Source organism: Athene noctua, chromosome 5, assembly GCF_965140245.1.
Source record: "Athene noctua chromosome 5, bAthNoc1.hap1.1, whole genome shotgun sequence".
In the NCBI taxonomy this organism is placed as follows: domain Eukaryota; kingdom Metazoa; phylum Chordata; class Aves; order Strigiformes; family Strigidae; genus Athene; species Athene noctua.
Genome location: NC_134041.1, coordinates 40972710 through 40996530, shown reverse-complemented (window position 1 = coordinate 40996530; position 23821 = coordinate 40972710). Strand labels below are relative to the sequence as shown.

At 38.0% G+C, this 23821-nt stretch overlaps 2 protein-coding genes across 4 annotated transcripts in view; one reads left to right on the top strand and one right to left on the bottom strand.

Moving 5' to 3' along the window:
• The window catches only part of POLR3A (RNA polymerase III subunit A), a 37861-nt gene extending 20851 nt beyond the window's left edge, over positions 1-17010 (bottom strand). For both annotated transcript variants that reach the window (XM_074907152.1, XM_074907153.1), the window contains exons 1-18: positions 16876-17010; positions 16239-16374; positions 15591-15728; positions 14880-15051; positions 13402-13556; positions 12204-12443; positions 11041-11203; positions 10709-10845; positions 10056-10159; positions 9221-9362; positions 8543-8683; positions 7253-7322; positions 6436-6563; positions 4810-4948; positions 2723-2887; positions 2291-2463; positions 1495-1606; positions 264-382 (exon numbers count right to left, since the gene is read on the bottom strand). In XM_074907152.1, coding sequence (XP_074763253.1) covers positions 264-382; positions 1495-1606; positions 2291-2463; positions 2723-2887; positions 4810-4948; positions 6436-6563; positions 7253-7322; positions 8543-8683; positions 9221-9362; positions 10056-10159; positions 10709-10845; positions 11041-11203; positions 12204-12443; positions 13402-13556; positions 14880-15051; positions 15591-15728; positions 16239-16374; positions 16876-16919 — 2478 coding nt within the window. In that variant the 5' untranslated portion in view covers positions 16920-17010. The remainder of the gene's footprint in view (positions 1-263; positions 383-1494; positions 1607-2290; positions 2464-2722; positions 2888-4809; positions 4949-6435; positions 6564-7252; positions 7323-8542; positions 8684-9220; positions 9363-10055; positions 10160-10708; positions 10846-11040; positions 11204-12203; positions 12444-13401; positions 13557-14879; positions 15052-15590; positions 15729-16238; positions 16375-16875) is intronic.
• A 560-nt stretch (positions 17011-17570) lies between these two features.
• Positions 17571-23590, top strand: RPS24 (ribosomal protein S24). 2 transcript variants are annotated; one of them, XM_074907149.1, is made up of 7 exons: positions 17571-17641; positions 18368-18433; positions 18761-18970; positions 19449-19559; positions 20442-20459; positions 22516-22552; positions 23389-23590. In XM_074907149.1, the coding sequence occupies exons 1-5, from the start codon at positions 17639-17641 to the stop codon at positions 20445-20447; spliced, it is 396 nt and encodes a 131-aa protein (XP_074763250.1). In that variant the 5' UTR covers positions 17571-17638; the 3' UTR covers positions 20448-20459; positions 22516-22552; positions 23389-23590. The 2 variants fall into 2 exon arrangements, with proteins under 2 accessions (XP_074763250.1, XP_074763252.1); XM_074907151.1 differs by lacking the exon at positions 20442-20459.
• The last annotated feature ends 231 nt before the right edge of the window (positions 23591-23821 follow it).

Here is a 23821-nt window from a genome sequence, read left to right as displayed (position 1 = left end):
TAAGAGAACCAAAAAGGTATCATCAGACTTACTTTACTAAATTAGAAAGGCCTAAGCAAAGCTTAGCTGTAAAAAAGTCAAGCTAACTAGACATCCTATGGCAATACTCCCAAATCACATTGAAAACATTTTACATTCACCATATGTGATCCTTTTCCTTCACTATGTTATGATAATACATCCTATCCTGTGTCTTTTTTAAAATGGTTTAAGGCAACTTCTTTCATCCTTCTTCACAGTGTATTGTAAATGTGTGGAATTACCTTAGAATGCTTCTCAAAGTGAGGCAAGGATCTATTCTCAAATCCATCAGGAACTCGGGACCCACTGATAGCCTGTTGACCTACACAAGCAATCATCTGGGATATATTAATGAAGGAGCCTGGGAAGGGGTGGGGGGGGGTGAGAAGAAAAAAAAAAAACCACCTCACTTACAAATGCGGAATATCAGTGCTCCTCTAATAGATATTCACTTTTACGAAGAACTATTATTTAGCTTTGTAATTCATCAAAATTGTTTTGCTTCACAATTTGTAAAAAATGCATTTACAATTGCAAGTTAAAGAAGCTTTTCTGTTACTTGTCCTGTAAATTTCAGCATTTATGCAGAGACTGGCAACTAGTTTAATCTACAATACAGCTAACAACTCCTTTTAAAATCTTTTTCTTTGCATTATAGACATTCATTTGACTACAGTCCTTACATTCTCCTGTTTCTTATTATAGATTCTGTTTTATACAACCCATGATCTTAACCTACATATTTTACTTCACAATTTCTTCTATAAACATATTTTAAGAGTATTTTTCATGAAGGGTTCAGTGTCTGCCGAGATTCCTAGAACAAGTTAAGTCCCAAAGAATTAAGTCAGTAACTCAGAAGTTTTATTTGGTGAACATCTTTGCACACAATGCCCCCCTTCCCACTTGATATATTCTCTTTTTTCAGTTTCAGTATATATATAGAAAACGTCACCCTGAGGCCTTCCACAGTTTTTTAGAGATAGATAATGGCAAAAGCTTAAGTGATTTCTTCAGATTCTCATAGGAAACAAAGGAAAGCTGAGATAAGAATTTGAGTATAAAACAAGTATTTACTACACAGCTGATCCTTCAGAAACAAAGCAGTGAAGATGGCTGAAATATTAGTTCCAATTCTTAATACATAATTTCCAGTTGATTTTTTAATGTGATATATACACTTCAACATGAAAACTTCTTACTGATCAACTATTTCAATTCTTAGGAACACTTAAGAGTTCCAACAGGATGTCTTTTTAACTTGTACTAAAAATCTGAAGATGCAAAAATGAGCAAGTCAGCTTGATTTTAATTAATCAACCTGTACTTATTGAGACGAGTCACTTCAAATCTACACAACATGAATTTAATACCTCACAATTGACTGTATAAAATAGGTTATGAGACAGAGCAAGTAATTTTGAGAACAGTGACAGAGCAAACAATGTACTTCCAAAGCTTAGCTATCCCTACCTTTAGAACCACAGAGCGCCATGATAAGGGGACTGTTACTCTTGTCTAGTTCTCTGAGACAGGCACTGCCAGCATGATCTCTGATAACAGAGAGTTCTTTAAGGATTAAGGCCTGAAATCCAAGATTTCACAAATTCAGCGTTTGTTAAAAATCCCATGCACAAACAGTACTCAATCACTTGCCACTTTCTTTTCCTTTCTACTCTTTTTTTTAAAGGTTAAAAACTAGACATTGACTGGCCTAGAAGACAAATGAATAAAACCATTAAAGAGTGTTCTTCAGCTGACTTCATTAAGTCTCTATCTGTAAACTTTCAGGCAACATTCACTGGTCTTCATCAAAATTTCTACAGAAAAAAACAACATAACCAAAGTCCACTTAACTTTTGCCCCAATAAGGGGCAAGAAAATACTTGAATACCAACAGATCTATAACTAAAGGAATGTTCTGCTTCTTGGATTAGGTTCTTTACTGTTACTGTTCTTTATTAATTTAGCAAATTTTGATAAATGCAATTAACTGCATTCCAATTACCCATGTAATTTTATTCTCTTGGACGTCACCAGAATACATCAGGGAGGGAGGGAGGGAGGATCTCAGTTGTTTAGTATTTCGCTAACATTTTTAAATGCATAACATTAAGGCTAGACAGAGTCAGCTAAAGTTGCGTACCTAAGGACCGTATTTACATGTATTTTTAGGCTTCAGAAGACAACTTTCAACTTCACAATTTACATGAATATATTAATGAAATCTCTACTCTAAGCATATAGTGATTTAAATTAAAAATTTTACCTCTAGTGTCTCTTCTGCAGTACAACCAGGCTGCTGCTGTAGCTTGCCAGTGTTCAGAGCTTCAATATACTCATCACATTTCTTATAGCCAGCATTCAGGAGCTCATACTTAGCTTTTAGCAGGCCCTGCCCAGGAGTTACATCACCAATTCCAATTGAAAAGCCACGGTTAGCTATTATTAAAAAAAAAAAAAAAAGACATCTCAATCTCCTACCGAGAAAACAAATTAAAACCAGGAAATATTATCATTGGGAATTTTTTTTTTTCTCTCATCATAAGCACTTCATAAGCACTATCAGTTGTTCACTGTTTCTGTCAGCTTCACAATGAGCTTATTTTTTTAAACAGTACCTCGTATTTGAAGCAAAAATCTTGCTTGATTGCTCTTTATTTCTGCTTTAAGATACTACTTTGCAAGGTAATGTACTTACAAAGATAGACAGGAGCAAGTCTCGCTAGTCGTGACATGGCATCTGCAGCTTCTACCTGCCCCCAGTCTCTCAGCAAGATGTAAAAGATGTTGTTTTTGGATCCTGAACCTAACGTTCCTTTGTCCATACTGCCACTCATTAACTCACTGTTTTGAATTGTGACATCTAGAAACAAAAAGACAAAGAATTCATCAGTTTTCCAAAACATTACCTAAACTCTAATAATCAATTATGGAGTAGGGTTTTTAAATAAAAGCTCTGTTCATGGAAAGAGCAAAACTCAGATACATACATTTAATGTATCTGCATAGGTGCATGAGTAAGTACATAAGGGAAACAGCCTACAACTTGAGTCGAAATTTTTTTCCCTTCCTCCTCAGAAAGGCAACTGTATCCAATTGAAGACTTGAGAAATGTTGTAAATAATTCTTTTTGTTACAAATCTGAAAATAAATTTCACATCATTAACCAGAATAGTCTTCAATCAATCTTATCTGTCCAGAAATAAACTCCTTAATCATGCATAATAAAACAATGTTATTCTGATATTCAGTTCAACTGAATCATCTCTGGAGGCATAGCTTAAATTTTAAAGACATGCTGGACTCAGCTGTCTCTCTAATTACAAGCATATCGTAACAACATCCATCTTGCCTGTAGGCTTGTACACACTTCCTCTTTTAGATCACTTATTTTTGCTTCATCAGGAACCTTCCATTTCAGGCACTGAATCTCCCTTACCAGCTTTAGCCTTAAAGCAATTAAAAAGTATCTTTCATACATGAAGATTAGACATATTTTCTATGAAAGCAGTATAATATATGTTAATTGTCAAATTCATTATCCATCTGTCAAAGAAGAATTGGCATATGTAGATGGAACAAATTTAAATCATTTTATGCAGAACACTGTAGATGTTTGCATACTGTACTTGATGCTCAGTATTTTCAATGTGAATTTAGGTAATCATCTGCTTGAACCAAAAGTTACTGGTCTATCATTTATTATATACAATCAAAATATGGTATCAGGATTTCTTGAGACTCTGGAGAACTTGCAGAGAACTTTCTGAAGAGAATGAGTGTTGCTTCACAAATGAAGTTTTACAGAGAACTGAACAGAGCCACCAATGAAATCCAAGAGTTCCCTGCATCATCTGATACTATCGAACTCAGAAAATAGGAATTCTTCCCATGTTTCCTAAAATTAAAAGACTGCAGAGCAAAGACGATGGCCTACATTCACATGAGTGCAAACTGCATTGCTTTGTTGCCTTTCACCCCACATACCCTGTGAGGCTGAAAAAAAAAAAAAATGTGCCGCCCTGCTTATCATCAACTTCACAACCACAGAGCAGTCCTGTCTTCTAAAGAAATCACTGACTTTGCTGTAGAGTGGATTTGAGTCCTAATAGTTAGATTCTTTCTCACTTCAACACTGCATGACAGAATTACTGTAAATGTATGGTGCCTTCCCTGGTTCCTTAACTCACACTTCTGAACAGCAATGAACCAAGCCAACCCTGCCTTTTCAAGTTCTTTTCCCGCTGTTACCACATGAATGTTAAACCAGTAACAAAGCCTTGCTCATCTCCTACAGCCTCTTCTACCCTGATGCTTTACATTCCACCTGCCACTCTGAACTCCCTAGCTGGAAGGATGTAGATGGTTTGATACCCTAAGGATTCTTATCTTACCTTCATATCCTAACTCTTTTCACTGTAACTTCTAATCCCCATGTCACTACACCCACTCAAGATACTAAATTCTTCCCTTTGCCCTCTCCACAACCACCTCCTAAACTTCTTTGCTTTTATCTCTCCCCCACCTTCAAATACTACGTTAGTATCATGACAAGCCTAGCATCATACGAAAGAAATTTTATTAAGAGTAAACACCAAAGTCTTATTTTTGGTGTTCAGTACAACTTTAACTTTTGAGAAAAACTACATAATTTTTCATTTCAAGAATACTTATGTGAAGTACTGCTTTAACTCCTACATGAGCTCAACAGCAACAAATTCAACAAAACAATAGCTACAATTTCTCTGATGGCTTCCAAAACACAGCTTTAGAAGTGTCACTCACAAGAATCATTGTAACACAGGTCTTCCCCTTTGCCACAATACTGTTTGCCCTTGGTTCGTAGATTGGCTTTTACAGGACAGTCATCACTGGGTTTGAGAATGAGGCTGAAAACCTGTTTTCCTGTCCAGAGTGTTACAGGCTTAGAGAAACAAAAGGACAAGAATTAGGATTACAGGGTTTATGATACAACTACAGTAAAACAGCAAGCAAGAATTTAATTGTAAAATTGTTTTCTATACAGAACCTTTCTATACTGAACTATATTTGCAGAAGTGCATTGTAGCATTCCTTTGAATAGGGGAGTATAATGCACCTTTACAGATAAAAAAACCACTCACTGCAGAATGGTTTCCTTTACGTAAGGATATGTGCATACGTTAACAGAAACATGCTCTGTTGCTCTCTCTTACTGTCACATTTCCTTTTCCAATTAGAAAAGAGAAAAAAAAAAAAAAGATGCTGCTGTCACTTAATTTCTCTAAGAGATTGCAACATTTATAATTCCTTCTCTACACAGTGCCTTTGGTTTAAATTTTTAGGAGGTTAAAGATTCATATAACTATGTATTCCCTTCAGCTGTAGTTAAATGTAAGTATCTGTCACAGCTACTGCTAAAATTATTCATTTGGAATGACAGAAGCAAAGAATCACTGCTCCTGGCTACTAGCAAAAGTTATAAAACTCACATTCGATATTGCCCATAAATGCTCTGACCTTGCTTTAAATCACTATTATTCACTGGTATTTCAATTTCACTTTCTGAATTTCCCTAATATTACAGTTAATATTTTGAAATTAAATAAAGGGTATATAAAAAAATGTATACACCCATACTCAGTAAGAATTTAACAAATTTGCAAGCATACAACTCTCTCCAAACCAAGACTGCTTGCCTCAAAAAACAAAATTCATCAAATACAGACACCCTTAAATGTATGCGAATGAAGGCTTAACAGAACCTAAGCTAATAAATGATACTATAGCTCTCTTCAAAGTTTGTGAAAAATACCCAAATACTCTGTCCTTCATGATAAATACTGTGTACACGATATAACAAACAAAAAACCCAACCAACCAAACCAACAAAAAAAATAATCACATAGCACTCATAGCCTTTAATCTTTAACACATTGTCAAGTTAACAGCTAAAACATACTAATTCCAGGTTTAGTATCTCCTAAATTTGGCATACTGAAACCTAGAACTGGTGAGTATTTCGGGATGTTACGTGAAAGCAGCCAAGGAATAACACAGTTTCTCCATTTTTCCCATTAGTCTGCACAGCTAGTAACAGTGACGCTACTAAGAACAACGTATCTTCTACCGCCCACCAGAATAGCTAAGTGGTATGTCTCACAGTAGCAGGATAGCAGCAAAGCTATGTCTGAATCCCGAGGGAACCCTGCGTCCAGACTGCAGCACACGAGGTTGGCTCTGTTCAGCATCGGGAACCATCAAAAAACTCTGGCATAGCTTTCACCCTGAATTCTGATCTCTGCACTTCACAAATATGAGATCTCGTACAGAACAAGAGAAAGCAAGAACTGTCTGATGAGAACATCATGCTAGGTCAAGAACACACAACAGAGAAAGTCTTGGCAACACTAAAAAAATAGTTTGACACACCTTCAGAATTGCTGGAGGTGGAAGACGAACTTTAATCTTTTCATCCTTGCCAACCAGGATAGAAGCGATAATTTGACAGGCTTTGGCTCGATCAAAAAAGGTGTCTTTTAATGTAAGAAGATAGGCACCTAGAGTGTAAAAAATGATTAACGTGACAGATTAAATTTAAAATCTATTTCATATTCAGTATCAATTATTTCCTTCTAATACTAGTTACCTACTTAATAAGCAAAATGACAAGAGTTTAGACAGCTTCAGTTGTAAATCCTTTCCAGAATTTTTTTTAATTGCTCCACACTGCAATTTCTAAAAATTCAAACCAATGCATTTCTATAATTTATTCTCTCTCTCAGACTCTATTCCATAGGTAAAAATAGAGCCTTGGCATTAATTTTTGTACACTTTCTTCCTTATATTCACTGGACATTTCCCAAAGAATTAAGGAAGCTTGAAGACATTTACTGTAGGCAAAAACTAATTTTTGATTAATGATTCAACTCCTGTACCATGATCATAAGCAGTTTACATTGTCTACCTAACACACACAAAGATCCCATTCATTTCCAGTTGGAGAAACACAGCAAAACATATGCAAAGTTAATAATAATTGCAGTTACAAAGGCAGATGGTATCAGAAGAGATTCTGAGGATGTCATTATATTTCAGACTAACAATAGCCTTACTTTCATAATGTCACTTTGACTTGTGAAAAGACAAATTTTTTAATTAATATAGAAAAAATTCTGGAAAAGAGGGAAATGATTCTGAAGGAACAACTGTTAAATCACACGGCTCTAAAATAAGCTTATATACATACCTGTGAGGAAATCTTGAATAGCAGCAATAAGAGGTTCTCCATTTCTTGGTGTTACCAAGTTTGCTTTAGTCTGTATGACAGAAGAAAAAAAAAATTACACATTTGAAGACACTGATGCTCCATGTGTTATTCAGAAGGAAACTTCTGTTTAAGACAGTTATTTTAGCAAAAATGGTTAAAACTTACTCTAAATCAAGGTACAGCTTGAAAATATAAACAGGAAAAAATAAACTAGAAGTTCCAGTTTACTACAGTCCATGCAAATCTACTGACAGTTAAGGAATAATCTGAGAATAGTTACTGGGAATTATATTTTCTATCTCCAAAGCAGAAGTCGAAATCATCTTGATGTGTTATTGCTCAAATAGAAGAGAGAAAGGGAAACAAGTCAGCTTTGAGAACTTGAGAAGGGCCAAAACAGGTTACACTCACTACAGGAAGCTACTGTAATACTGCAAATTGTGTGGTCCCTACTGATACGTAATAATCAAGTTAGCCACTTTCACTAGACCCATTTTCTTATATCTTACTCAGATGACTATTCCAGTTAATCACCCCCACCTATGCAGCACAGTTTTGCCTGAAGTGTTCACAGGCCCACACAAACCTGAATCACACACTTGTGGAGGAGGCAGGGGGTTTAAGCTTGCAAATCAGTTCAGCAAGTCAATACATGCTGCAGCCAACAGTTGTGTTGGTACATCTGAAGTAACAGTGGCATTCATCACCCTAAAGGAGCAATGTACTAGAAAATCCACAGATTGACGATGCTGACTCTCACACCACAGATCAATGTCTGCAACTATCAGATCCCTCTTTACCTACCCTCCCTTCTCCCTTTTTAACCCTGCCCTAAGAACCTACTGTCACCTACCTTCTCTGGTAAACCGCCTTCTACAGTACAAGCACACTATTGCTTGTCAGTCTGACCATCTGCAATTGCTGGGCTGACAGACCAGAAAGCAAAGTATGTACCTGTTTGGTAACTGTGCCACCCTATTTTGCTAGCAGTCACTAAGGGCAGTCAGGCAGAAACATACTAATGACACCTACTTACTTAAAACCACTGAGTTTTCCACAGATGCTAAATAGAAGTCTATTAGACTACCATTGCATAACAGTCCTAATTTATTATAAATTCCCTTTTGCAGAGTTTTCAGGCAGCTTCACAGTCACACATTACCTATACCCAGGAATCTTGATATTTCAGATTTCACATGCAAGTTAAGAAGTACAGAACGCAGCCCATCTGTCACTAGCAAAATCCCAACCTCAACGTTATCCACCTACCCCCATTAAAACAAGTGCTTCTGCTTTTGCTTCTTCTGTCTGAGGAAGGTGAAGGTTCATCTCATCTCCATCAAAGTCTGCATTGTATGGTGTACAGACACATTCATTAAATCTGAATGTCCTATGAGGTTTTACTCTAGCCTGGAAAAGAAAGTGATGCACATGCAGTCAAGCATACTAAAAGTTGAAAAGCCATGCCTGAGTGCTTCCTTGTAGGCTTTATCTTTTCTTTTTATTACAGATGCAAGTCAAAATTTCTGATTATAGGATTTAACTCAACCAGGAACTGAAAGAAATTGTACTTGGGTTATGTTACACAAATGTAGCTAATAACTTCTATTATGAAGAATTTATACAAAGCACAGAGCACAACATGCTTTGTAGAGATCACATCAACTCTATGAAAATGAAGTGCTTATGCTAGAACAGATACCGAGGTCAATTACGGCTATTAACAGAAGTGTCGAGGCAGCATACTGCCCAGTTACACATCAATTCCCATGCAAAAGCAGAACTGCAATGCATTCGTGCTTTTGTCCCCATGCGCCATTTCAGAATAAACTGCTTATTTTTGAGTGTGTAAGAGAGAAACACCAGCAAAAGTGAAACACCAGCAAAAGTAAACCACCTAATACTCAGGGATGCACCACCTGCATGTTAGGCTGTGTGTGCACTTACGATGTGAGCCATGATGCTCAGTTTATGAAGAGAGGGTTGTCGGTTGAACAGGACTATGTCACCATCTATAAGATGTCGTTCCACAATATCACCAAATTTCAGCTCCTGGGCCATCTTTTCTCGGTTTCCATATTTCAGAAATCTTATAATAACATATAACAATGGAATCAGAAGAAATAAAGTCAGAAAGATGTAAACACTGCTGAAAATAAATTCTGTGTTTATAATGCAAGTTCTTCAATTAAATGTTGGGATTATTTGTATTACAATAACTAGAAGACAAAACTGGTGTGGATTACATTATTAAGCCCTGCTGCTATTTTAAATAATTAATGTATTTGTGACATTAGTTAACAAAGCCACAGTTATTAGTACAACAAGTTAACAAAAAAGTCGATTTATAAAAACAAAGAATTTGTTTCAATTGTACCAGGCAGTATAGGGAGTTTCATTCATATACTTCTTATTACCCATAAACTGACAGCAGATTAGCTCTCCCATGAAAACAGCGAGTACAAGATGCCCAAAGCTGCCTGTTTTCATTTACCTCTGTACTACATGCTCTATTTCAAATGAGGGAGACTCAGTCATCAAAAAAAACATTATACCGCAGTTTGCTATCATTAGTATGTACACTTAAATTTAAATCCAACAGATTATTTAAAAAGAAACTGTACGCTAAACCAGAAGAGATAATGACAATTTTTTTGTTACTGTCCTTTATTAAAGATTCTAAAAATAAATTTTAATCTCTGTAGATATAACTACTTTCACACAGCAGCAAGAACAAATTGATAGGAAATAAAAAGTGAATCATTACAGATAAGCATGATACCTTTTCATCTGTGTGTGCCTTTGCTGTATGAAGTTGGCTCCAGGATGAACATCAGGACCATTACGGACAAGCTTCCTCATAAAAGTAATATTTGCTTTGTTCACCTGTTGCATAAAGACTTTAATCAGAAACAAATGAAACACATTTCAGGACCTCTTGCTTTTGCGTTTTCAAATTTTAGGCTCAACTGACAATTCCCCTCACAGCCTCCAGCAGCTGAAGGGAACAGTCAGCAAGGAACAGAGGAGGAAAATGTAAGCCAATCTTAGAGCAGAACATCAGAGTGAAATTAAATTAAAAACCTGGAAAGTAAATGCAGAAGAAAACCCAACCACTCCTTAGGCAGATACACAGCAAACATACGAAGTTATGTATGAGTTCAAAAAGTATCAAGCAAAACTATTCTCTCTTGATATGTCACTTGCTTACACCATATGCCTTCACAGTACTTGCATATATCCTATAGTACAACCCTCGTTTACCAGCAGCAACAGAATCAGCAAAGCATCACTTAATGACATTTCAAACGTAACGCAATACATTCACTCCCTTTTATAGTAAGGCTATAAGACGGGTAACTCTGAGGTCTGGTTAAAACAAACAAACAAAAATGGAAAAAGGCATAGAAAAAGTTTTGGTTCTACACTACTTACCTTTTCAGGAAAGGTTAGTATTTTAGCAACATGAATAGGCACTGCTACTTCATCTATTCTTAAGTTAGGATCAGGTGAAATGACTGTTCTGCCAGAGAAATCCACTCGCTTTCCAGACAGATTGCCTCTAAAACGACCTAACAAAAAACCAAGGGAAAACTCTTATAAAAAATTTTTCTCAAAATGTTATCTGTTAAGACAGCACATTAAAACATCTTTAAAGGTACATCACTGAAGTGCAACACAATAGTAGCAGAGAGATGCTTTGGAATAGCCAGTATTTGTGGCTTAATTTAAAGAAAAAATGTTAAAAACCAACTTTCTAGACAAACCTTGCTTTCCCTTAAGTCTCTGAACAAAACCTCTGGTCCATTTTTTAGGTGCCATGTTGAGAGGAATTCCCGAGAGCTCGCTATTAATGTACAAGGCACACTGCAGTTGAAGAAAATCCCAGTCTTCCATTATCATTTGTGTTTTGGCTCCTGATATCCTATGCTAAACAAAATAGTCATCCAGTTCAGAAAATAAATATAACACATATTAAACTAGCAAAGAATTTTTCTGATGAGTACAGCTCTTCTTTTGATAATAATTTTGAAAAACCTTCATACAGTAGAATGAAAAAGGCAAGATCACTTTACAACAGGATGCATACTGCTATAGCTTAAGGTCATTCATAAGATAACCCAGCAAAAAATTCCTTTTTGATTAGTATTGGCTTCAGACGAATGTTCACAAAACTATACATTTGTTTAAATTATATTTTTCCCAAGCCACAGAAGGTAAACTAATCTATTAATAGTTAATAGATTAGCTTAAAAGTTAACTATTAAGCCAGGAAAATCATCAGTATTTAACAATTTTTCAAATCACGGGAAAGTTAATGCTCACTTGATTTTGTCTGCCTGACAAAAGTCCAGTTTTGAAAGCCTGAAAAGTATTAATCTGGTAGAACTGTCCTTCTAAATAAATGATAAATTGTCAAATTTACTTCTAGCTTCTATTTGATAACTATGCTAACTGAAACCTGATTTCTTAAAAAAATTGGTGGAATAAAGGACAAAGATGCAATGAAGACAGAGGAAGGTCTACATGGAAAAAACCCATGGAGACAACTATTAGGTATAATGTTTTCATTATAAGTGACCACTCAAAATCTGTCAGTCATGGGAGGGGAAAAAAGAGAGCAAGAGCAGACAGAACAGGGGGGGGAGGGGGGGGGCAGGAAGGGAAGAGAAGAGTTTGTGGACCAGAACTCAAACAAAGAAAAATCTCCCATGATCCACAAGCAGATCTGTGGAAGGTCCTATACTGCCAGCAGCCAGTCAACTAGCTCCATTTGAAGTGTCTCTTGCAATAAAATGACAAATGACAGAGTAGTAAAGTACAGACTGCTTGCTAGATTGTAAGCAGTAAGACAAGTAGAACCACATGTTCAGTTCTAACCAAATCTTTTTGAAAGCAACAGTCTCAGAGAGCTTGAAGGATAACTCACCTTTTTTATTACATCATTGAGGAAAATTATCTCTGTCAGTTTCATTGTCAAGTCATCTTCGTTGGTGCCAGACTTCAAGTCACTCACCACAGAGGGTCTGATACACAGTGGAGGCACCAAGAGTCGTGTGAGGATCAAATCTGAAGGTTTACCTGCTTCTGGGTTCATTAGGAGCAGAGGGATGTCTTCTGCTGGGATTCTTTTAAAGATGTTCAACACTACCAGAGGATTCAAGTTTTCCTACAAAATCCATTGGAGAATGTGGAGAACAAGTAATCATGTAACAGTTTCAGTGCTTCCCTCCTCCCCTCATTTACTGACTTCAGAAATGACATTTTTTAAAAAGACAATTTTTCACACAAACAAACCTATGTTTTGCTTTATTTATTATGAACTAATGCTTTTAGCATCGCAGATACTAACTTGCTATATTCTTTCCTTCTTTTTTTCCCCTATACATCAGTGTTTACTTCTCATCATGCTACTCTCTCTTCTAGTTAACTGAGAGTATTTCATAGTTACTTGTCAAAGCAGCTCAATAAACCTCTTACAGCAAACTTAAAAGTACACGTTTTCATTTTATTAGTAGAAACTCACATGAATTACAGTACTTTCAAGACCATTTTACAAAACTTCTGCTCTCTCTTTTTAGTACAGCTACTGCTGTAGTATAAGAAACTCCAGATATTCACTACTTCTGTCCAAAAATGTACCCTGAAATTTGCCCAGCTTGCAAAGAGCAGAACGAAACAAAACAGCACACAAAGCTGAAGGAAACGAAAAGGTTAGATAAAATCTATCTCTCCTTCTCAACATGAAGTTCTTCTGAATAAAATAATAATTCTGTGTATTTTAATCATCTGGGAGTTACAATAAATCTACATGTACATGCAGAGTTTATATGGGTCTATTTTTTTTCTCCCTTTTCTAGCTTATGGAAGTATTTGTTATACAAAGAACATCTCTCTTCTTTACAGACAGAAAGCTATGTATCAGAACATACCAATAAACTAAATTTCTTATTTTAGCAAAGTTTGCATTATTGCAATAAATACAAACATTCTTCACAAAAAAGTGTCTTTTGGTGCATGAAAATCTTGGACCACCAAAAGGCTTACGCTGCTACATCCAAAACCTTTGAATAATCTTATATCATGCACAAAAAATAGCAGAAAATTTAAGTCATAATAGAATTCACCTGAGCTCTTCCCAGTAAGGGTTCTACTTCTTTGTTATGTTCTATGGCAGTTTCAAAGGACTGGAGAAAAGTAGATACTACTGGATCTATGACTTTCTTATTTGTCTTGTACTTTTCATGTATTATTTTCAACAAACCACACTTCTTCACAGTTCCTGCAAAGCAAATACATGTGGGTTTTTTTGTTTTTTAAACAAAAACGGTCAATAAAAAAACTCTCAAACCAAACCCCAAACTTAAAATGAGTAAGCTACAGTTCCAAAACTAGTTAAACTTTCAGTGAACACAAGAATAAAATAAAGCTTTATCAGCTTTAAGAACCAGTTTCCTAAATTCACAAAACAAGAAGAAGACAATCAGATCCTATCTCCTTGTATGGCTGACTTGGTGCACCTAGATCATGATGCAGTTTCTGAAGCTGAAAGCAGGTGGTTTAGCCCATGCTTTAATTCAGCTTAATCTCAATCACAGCAGATATCTTTTTAAACTAGAAGTTGCCACATTAAAAACAGGACTAAGATGTGCCATTTATGTATCATCCCACTGTCTTTTAAAATAATTTTGGAAGTGAATTGTCAAAAAATTCCTAGAAACATTTTCATGTCATGCAGGTAACATTATTCATAAAACTTCCACAGACTAGTACACTTTCCAAACTCAATTATTTTTACTGAAGTATGCTGACCTACCACTTAATTTGATAAATGCCTACAGTCTGTGCCCCATACATGTATATTTGGCACTTAGAATGAAACAGCTCTATTTTCCACTCTGTTGATCATTATGGTCAACAACTCACAATTTTCATGAATTAAAAACATAGTTTTAAGTTATGAATTAACCATCCAATATGAATCTGTAATACCGCAGGTCCTTTAACAGCAGTATCACTTGATCAGTGTACATGAAGAAAAGAAGTATTTTGAGAAACAAATGTGAAAATCTTATCAAGATACTCTGCCCTGAAGAACAAATTCCAGTGTAACCCAAGATCATCACAGCTCAAATACTGCCAAACTACAGAACATACCCTCCTAGAGGATAACAAGCACATCTAATCTCAAGAAAGATAATATAATGATCAAAACCAAAGATCAGTCAAAATTACAAAGACTAGAAATGCTTCTATGTTAAGATACTGATTACTGACAATAGCTTCCCATCTTTTTAACCACATGTTAAGCAGTAGTGGTTTTGGTATCATTCCAGTACCAAATATTGGTTACTGCCATGAAGAGGTATCACATGACACAAACCAAGCTACTAGGGTAATGTCTTTATGCACATAAATGAAATGTGAACAAGCACGTGCTTGACATTAAGAACACAATTATGAGATTCTCAGTAAGGGCCAGAGAGAATACTCCATTAGCCGTAGAATGAACAGGGATGTTCAAGACTTTGATGTCCATCACAGCTGCCAAGGTAAAAACCATCACAGGAGATAACCATCTCTATCTGCTAATGTCAACACTCACCATTAAAGGCACCGCAGTAAGGACAAGTGTTTTTCTTCCGGCATTTTTCAGATACTTTCTTTTTCAGTCCTCTCTTCTGAAGATACGTAAGGCCAGGTCGCTTCAGGTAATCCAAAAACTGTTTTTTTTCTTCCACTGACAGCATGATATGGCAACAGGTTTTGCAGATCATCTTAAATGTAAACACATATAAACACAGTTGTTTAACAGACACATTTAGAATTGTAATCTGCTGTAACTGAAGTTCTTCAACAGAATGCAGTTTTTCGCAATGAAATGCAATGGTCTTGGTTGAAAGACCAATTCATGTGCTGTATAATGCAGAAAAAAGGTAGATGGAAAAAAAATTACAGTCAGTGAGACAAATCCTTATCTAGATTTTGCAGGATCTTAAAAATCCACATAATGCAAACAGCTTTGATTTACTGGGATGTCCTAAAAGGCAAGTTATACTGCATACATTTAATTGAAACTACTACAGAAAATAATGGATCAAACTAATCAGTCTGAGATTACATAAAGGAAAATAAATATATTTACATCACTACTAGTATTTAAATACATTTATTTTACAAAGCACAAGATGTATAAAAATAAAATTTATAACACAATTTTATTTTGGTCTTCTCAATTACTCTTTCAAGCATCATCTTTCCTAATAATCTCCTTTTTCTGGACTACAAACTGACAACAAATCATAATTGTGTTTACCTGTAAGATGCCTATCACAGCTTTGAAGTATCCAACATGAAAACAGGGCAGTTCTAAGTCAATGTACCCATAATGTCCTAAACAATCAGCTAGATTTTTTCCACAGGTTTCACAGGGACGGTCTTTTTCACTGGTTCCCTTTGGGAAACACACAGAAAAGAGTTTTAGCTATAATCAGCTGAATACATAGAAAATACAACAGCTCTTAAACCAGTTGGCTATCCTGACAGCACACCTACAGCACTTACTCCTTTCTCCCAGCATCTGAGGCATGTCAGTAGCGTTATTTACTCCAGTCCTAAAGAAAAGCGTCTTTCACATGCAGGCCCTACTAATACTAGTGACATTAACTCAATACGGCTTTTGCAACTGATCTACAGCCCACTAACCTACAGTATGTTATATTGTAGATGGATGTCTCTGGGTCTCCCAGCAACTAGGCAGGAAAAACTTTTCTCCTGCCTCAGAAGGATGCTTTTCTGGAGTAAACAAAGGCATGAAGTAGCTGTCACTGAAACACACAATCTACACCATTCGAGACACATTTGCATGCATTTTGAAGGAGCAATAAATTTCAGTCATGCTAACCTATTTTTAACCATTTCAAGTAATTCCGCAGAAAGGGTCAGGAAAAAAAACAGTTCTCACCATGCGATGGTCAAGTACTCCATACTGCAGTGGAGAGTGATGGTTGTCCTGACTATACAAGTTTTTACTAACCACTTGAATGTGAGCTTGCTGACGCATCTCCTCTGGAGATTTCATACCAAAACAGATGTGGCTTCTAGAATGGAAATGTCACATGTCTGTACGTGCATATACAGAAATGCTTATAACTACAGGCATACATACAAATATGCATTTAAAAGCAACGCAAATGTGGCTAAGTTAATTCACAATATTGCTGAAGCGGCTTCTTTTTGCATAACTATAAAAAATACTGCTGTTTTGCGGAGACTTAGTTGTTTTATATCTAGGGGATTGATCGCCCTTCTTGCGCAATCCTACAGCCGCCCGCAACCTGCGCCAAGCTTGGGAGAGCGCAGCCTGCGCCAGCGCTTTTAAAAGTGAATTAGCTGCACCATCAGCCACCCTCCGCTTCCCTGGAAACTAAACTTCTTCCCGGGTCACACCCTAGGATTTCTGCTGCTCGCTCCCACAGCCACCGGGCCACACCGCGGCAACACCGGGTCCCTCAGTGCGGGGCGCCGCGCTGCCATGCCGTGCCCTGCCGTGCCGGCAGCGGAGCGGCCGCCCAGGACGCCACCCTGGTCGCCCCACTCACATTTTCTTGGCCACATCCGTCTCCCTGAACTGCTCCTTCACCATGGCGGCAGCGGCGGGCGCCCGGCGGCGGCCCCTCAGTCCTCAGCGCCCGCTGGCCCGCACGCGGCGGCGCAGAGCCGGCCCGCCCGGCAGCGCAGAGCGGCGCCCTCCGCCCGCAGCGCCCCCTGCCGCGACACAGCTACGGTCCTCCCGGGGCGGTCTGCCGGGCCCTCCCCTGTGAGCCGCGGGCGGCCAGACAGCGACCGCCGCCCCCAGCCCCGGGCCGCAGCTCACGGCCGTCTCTCACGCTGACTCGCAGCGCTCTGGGCGCTCACGGGCGCTCCGCGGCCGGCCACGATACCGTTACAAGCCACCCACCACCGCTCCCCCAGGTGCCAGGAGCTGTGTCGCTAAGCCCATGGCTCTGTATTTGACTTCCCCCCAGCAGCCCTGACCGAGGCCGTGGTCACCAGCAGCGGAGCGGCATAACAGGACCGACCCCGCCGCGCTGGCGCACAGTGGGGGAGCCCGCGGGGCCGAGCCTGCCAGTGCAGAGCAGCGCACCCCACGGCCACGGCCCAGCCGCAGGCAGCAGCCTCCACCTGAGGCCCATCAGGCACACGTGGGCCACACCTGCCGCCACCTTCCGGGCCCGGCTCTGGGCTGGACACCCCTAGCCGTGGCTCCGCCCCAGAGCGAAGGGCCCTTGCGCCGCTTTATGATTGGCTGCGGCGCAGCCCCTCTTCCTTTTCTCGCTCGCTGGCAGAGAGGCCGTCGCCGCCATGGTGAGTGGCCGGTGCCGGGAGCGGTAATCCGCCCTGTGCTGTCGCCATCCTGTCCTTGTGGGGCTCCCGAGCCTCTCGGTCCTGGCGGGCTAGCCTGCCCGTAGCGGGCTGTGGGGGTATGGTGGAAACTGTGGGGGGCTTGTTCTGCGGCGAGTCGGGGCTCCTGCGGCCTGGCCGCGGCGCGTCAGTGCCGGTTGGTAGGAGCGAGCGCCCGGCGTGGGCCGGGGCGTACCCTTGGCCTGCTGTGCTGCTAGTCGGCAAGAGCAGTTCTCCCCTGTGGTAGTAGCGTAGCATCTCGCCTCTGTTAAAAAGTTAAAGGGTCCCTGTGGATTATGTTCATGTCTTAGTCTTGGGGCTGTTCTTGCCTAGAAGCACTAAGGAAGCAGTAGCACAGGGAGTTGCACTGTTGTAGTGCTTGGGCTTGTAATCCGTGTATTTCATTAAATGCTGCTTTAGTTTTTCAGAATGCTGGAGACATGTATGTTGTTTCATTCTTTGAAAACTGACGACAAGTCTGTCATCAGTTGATGTGTACTCAAAAGTACATATCAAAATGTGCTTTATGGGGTTGTTATCTGTAGCCCGGGACCAGTCTGGTTAGGTTATGAGCTCACTGTGAGCATTGGAGAGACCACTGACTGTTGCCGTACTGTGCATTATTTACATATTTACTACATATGAATTATGTTTGTCTTTATTGTGGTTTTTTTGCATCTTCTCTTGCAGAATGACACAGTGACCATCAGAACCAGGAAGTTCATGACAAACAGACTGCTTCAGCGCAAGCAGATGGTAAAAGAATACAGGAAATTGCCTTTATTTGTTGGTTCTGGGCTGCAAGTGGTTTTAGCCAACCTCAGGAGTTCTGGTTGTAAGGGCTTAAGGTTTAAATGTGTTGATGCATGCTGAAAGTCAATGCTGATTGTGAAGTAGTGAGCTGTTTTGTCTTTTGAAGCAGGAAACTGTTTTGAATACTTTTGTATCAAATTAATAATACTTTCTGCTGGTAAGGTGGGTTAGTTTAAGTGTTAAACTTCTGGTGGAACTGTAGCACCTGACTGTTGTACTGGATATTGACCTTTTCTTGCTTTTATGCAACTTCCAAAAATTCCTTCTTAGGTAATTGATGTTCTTCATCCTGGGAAGGCCACAGTCCCCAAAACAGAAATCAGGGAAAAGCTGGCGAAAATGTACAAGACAACCCCTGATGTAATTTTCGTCTTTGGCTTCAGAACTCACTTTGGTGGTGGCAAGACAACAGGTTTCGGCATGATCTATGATTCTCTGGACTATGCAAAGAAAAATGAACCAAAGCACAGGCTTGCCAGGGTAGGGTGTTTCTGGTAACTTTGAAAACAATTAGGATCGGTTTGAAGTGTTCAGTGGTTCGTGGTTTACATGTACAAAAGTGTTGTGAAAGTACTGTTAGTGCATTTAGAGTTATATAAGAGGTCTTAAAATGGTATAGGCTAGCTTCTGCATTTGCAAAATAGGTTAACTTTTTAATTGTTGTTGATTATAGGGGAGTTGTGAAGGCAAAATTGACAGTGCCAGCAATGTCTAGGAGTAATAGATAATGAACCACTATGAAAGGTCTTGAAGAAGCATGGGAGAGGAGACTGATGCACATGCTACTTTAGTGCTTATATTCTGTGTTGAATAATTCATTAGTCAACTTGTCTCAATACTTAGCTAATATTTCAAATTTAAATGCTACTTGAAGTGTCTAGAAATAGTGAAACTTAAATCTAGAATTTACTATCAGTGAAACTAAGTTAAATACAGCTTTTAACTCTTTATTTAATAGCATGGCTTGTATGAAAAGAAGAAGACTTCTAGGAAGCAGCGAAAGGAGCGTAAGAACAGAATGAAGAAGGTCAGGGGCACAGCCAAGGCAAATGTTGGTGCTGGCAAGAAGGTAGGATGAGAATGTCTGTAAACTAGAGTGAGCATGTTGCCTTTGAAATGCTGATTAGAAATTTTTCAATAGAATAACATTGTTTTTCTTCCTATTTCTTTCACCTCTTCTACTGGATAACAGAAGGTAATCTGTGTGGTGTTGTATAGCTTCTTACCAGCTCCGTAGCTTAGTTTTGCTCCTTGCTGCTGCAAACTTTGCTGATACACAACATGAAACAATGCTTCTTAAGTGATTTTTTTTCCACATCTTATTTGAACTAAAGTTAAACTTTCATAAATCTAACAGTGTTGCTCTAATCTCATAACTCAGCCTTGCAATATACAAGTTAGATATTCTTAACACTTGTTACTCAGACTACTGGAATATGTAATGCTTACTCCACGAAGTTACTGTTACTAATGGTGTTTTTTATAGTGGAGATTTGGTGATGGATGTGTAGTGGCGTAGGCAGTGAGGACAGTGTGTAAATAGAAATAAGGTAGAATGCTAGCTTTATCCTGGTTTTAAGTGACTAATTCCCAAGATAGTGGGATTTTTTTCCCCTTGTGAGAGCTCCATATGCTGTGGGTGGGACTTAGACAAGCTTGTCAGGTGTGCAGCTTGGAGGGATTCAGAGTTCCTCTATCATTAAACAGAAAAACCCACAAAAACTGAGGAATAGCCTGGGTGTGAAGACAGTCATCTTAGCAGCTTTTTGTACTCTTAAAAAATACTGAGTAAGCTGTGCAGCTAAGTGGGTTTTTTCAGGTGTTTTAACAGGGGAAGATAGAGCAATGGGTTTTGATGCTTAGCTCTGTAGCTGCTTTAAGTGCTTTGATATCTTGAACTTTAGTAATCTTCACTTTTGCTTTTTTCTACTTTCTTGGAATACTCCATCAGAAATGAAGTATCTAGCAGGTACTGAAAATAAGCATGGATGTGAATTATACATCACTGAAACTCGTGTCCATCCTTTTAGTTCAAGCACTGTACTGCCTTGCATGCACACATGTTTGTTTTAAACTTGCTTCTATCCTGTAAGGGTTCAGATAACTAAATGAACTTTATTCCATGTGACTTAGAAGTAAAATTTGGCTAACAGCAAACAAGATTTCTGAAACTAGTGAAACAACATTAAAATAACCAATTCCAAATGATAAGTAATCAAAGAAACTCAGTGCTAATTGATTTTGAGGCATTGGTTCAAAACACCACAAGTTCTGAATCAAAGTAGTACAGTGCAATTGCATGTGTAACTTGACCTTTGTGTGACAGTAGTTGTGCATTTTTATGAAAAGTAAGTCACATCACAGCTTTGTGCATTTGAGATGGTGGTTGGAAATGACACAGTTATCAGTATTAAACTGTATTTAGCTATTGCGCTGCAAAATTCCAAGTTAAGCATAAACCGCAGTTTTCAATTCATGAAATTAGATTCTTCGCTTACTGTATAACAGAAGTTTTGGTTATTGTTAGATAAAAATAAATGTTGCTGCAAACTACTGGACAGGATTTGGAGCCCTTTTCCTTTCTGCTTTAATACTACACTAGTAATGAATTCCTACAATTGTTTACAGTATAACAGCACAAATTTGGTATAGCAGTAACACTAATGTACACTTCCTTGTCAGCATCAAGGAAGTAATTTAGTGTTGTTCCAGTAGTATGGATTAACTTCTTCCCTTAAAGAATTTTGCACTTGAAGGTAGTTTGTTATTGAGTGTTAATACAAAATGGTTAAATGACTGTCACTTGAATTACTAAAGCAGTCCAGTTCATAGAAATTCTCTTAAAGCATATAACCACTTTAGAAATCAAGACCAGGATTGTGTGCTGTGATAATTATATAGCAGATGTGACTTCTGTATCAAGTGCTCCTCAAACTAGTGTGCAATCTTAGTAGTAGGCAAACTGTGTTATGGATTAGAGGTGTTCTTAATGTCTTTTAAAATGATCTTTTAGTTGATAAGTATGCATGGGTTAGGTCTTATTTGTTCACCAGTTTTGTTAATCTTTGTATTGTTGCATTAGATTTCCAGAAAGCACATAAATTGTCTTTAGTTAAAACTTGGTTGAGAAGAGTTCTGTGCTGCATCACAGAAGAAAAAACTTACGAAATTCATTTGTCTTAAAGCTTTGTATTGAAAGATGCATGGTTAAACATAATGATGTGGCACATCTTTATCACAGCCATGCGGAGAAATTTTTAATAGGAGTACTGCAATATGTTTTGGAGTCCACCTACACAATCTACGAAAACTGTTTATCCTGTTTATCTCAGAAACGTGTAGGCACTCGATTCTGAGACATTGTCAGGCAAGACTGTTGTTCTAAGTTATGTACCATGTGGTTGTGAAAAATACTGAAATGGTGAATCACACTAGTTTTTCTTGAACTTTAAGTCAGGCATCAACTGTGCTAATGTCTGACTTAAAGCGTAGTTCGTGTTAATGTATTCTGTAGCTCTGTAGTTTGCTGAGCTCGCATAAAAGTTTGCAACAAATAGATGTGGTGTCCCTCACCTAGTATATGTTCAGAGCAGTGACCCATGTACCCTGGGATACCAAAATGCAAAAACTCCACCCTACCTTTTAATGACACAGATGTAGTGCTGACAGCCTTTGACATGTGAGTTTTACAAACAGATATGTTTTTTAAAAAAAATTAATCAAACAGAAGTGTGGATGGGTAGGCACTTTAAGCCATTGTAGCCTTTAGGTATAACTGCATTCTGAGTATTATTAAAGCTCTAAACAGCTATTGACAGGTCCCATTTTGAGTTTGAGGGAATGTGGGAAGTCTAAGTCTTCAGCCTCTATAGTAGTCAAAACTTTGAGGTTTTCCTATTATATTTCACTGTAGTAATTAAAAAAATATTATGAGTGTCAGAAGATAGAGCTTTGAGGCTTTTTACTACAGTAGTAGAATTTTGATGAAACTGTTCTCTTACTAATTAAAGCTTTTTCTTTTTCAGTAAATTAACATGCTTCACATGGAAAAATGGATAACAGGTATGACTTTAGAATGCTTTGTAATGGTAAACATTCAGTAGTTTGTAGTCATTGTGATGACAGAGGTCTAATGTTGATTTACACAAAGACTGTGGTACTTCTGCTGATCTAGAACCCAGTGCAAGTGTTTAAGACTGAGAGATTTAAATGTTTACTGTTGTGCTTACTACTCAGTTGATAATTTGTGACTTCCACTTACACGAAATACCTGATTAGTATAAAGACTGAAATAATAAATCAGGCATTTCAGATTTACTGTTGCTAAAGCTGTTGATTATTTAGTCTTACTGTAAACAAGGCTTACATTTTCCTTTTGTAGGTATGCTAAGGAAAGGCTAGTACACCTTGTTCTTTATTCTCTTAGATTGAAGTAATATGATTTCTATTTTGAGGACAAACTTCTGTTGTTTCCTTTTTCAAGTAAATTCCTTATAAACAAGCCTATATCCTTTTGTATAAGCCCTAGACTATATATTTGTATCTTTGCTGCAGAAACAAGTGAGTTGGATGTGCTGTGGACTGTGGTTTTATTACAGATGGTTTGAATGACTCAGTTTAAAGCAATTTATGTAGTCTGTCTGGGAGCTGATGTAGTGAGTATAATGTCTTAAACAGAAAGCTGACAGAGCAACTGTAGCTTGTTGAGGCCTTCTACAGAAATACTGTAATCTAGGCTCTCATTTATTCCCATGACATTCCTGTGAAATTTTGAACATTCTAAGAAAAGCAGTGTGGTTCACTTAACTTGTTTGAGAATCAGTTTTTCAAGCTCTATAATTGTGTGAGTGTAAAAATGGTTTTAATTGTATGGCACTGATCTATCTTTTCCTTTACAGACTACATTATTCTGTGAAGATGTAGAGGAAGAATTATTCTGGAAAGAAGCTGCTCATCTGGCTTTAACATCAAATAAACTATGTCAATAAAATGCTGGTTTGCCCTTTAGTTTTGATTTGAAAGCTACCATTTTGTAAAGTTTGTTAAATTCAACATTGGTGCACTGTTTGCACTGTATTAAAATTTTTCATAATTAACCAACTCTTGGTTTTGAGTATCGATTTGAAGTGAATTGGAGCTTTATGCAGGTAGTAGTATAACCTAATTCCAAGCATGCAGTGTGTTCATGGAGTTGGGTATGTTTTTGTCATCTGGTGTTATAACTGTGAATTGGGAAGTTCTTTCAAGATGTGCTGTTTGATTGCCTATGTTATATAGACTATGGAATATAGCTGACGGGAGAACAGAACATGTAGACAGAAATATTCAGAG

Excerpts from the sequence above, each read along its gene's own strand:
- RPS24 (XM_074907149.1), top strand. Across the intron at positions 18,434-18,760 it reads TGCTTCAGCGCAAGCAGATG|GTAATTGATGTTCTTCATCC; the intron begins GTAAAAGAATAC and ends ATTCCTTCTTAG. Across the intron at positions 18,971-19,448 it reads CAAAGCACAGGCTTGCCAGG|CATGGCTTGTATGAAAAGAA; the intron begins GTAGGGTGTTTC and ends TTTATTTAATAG.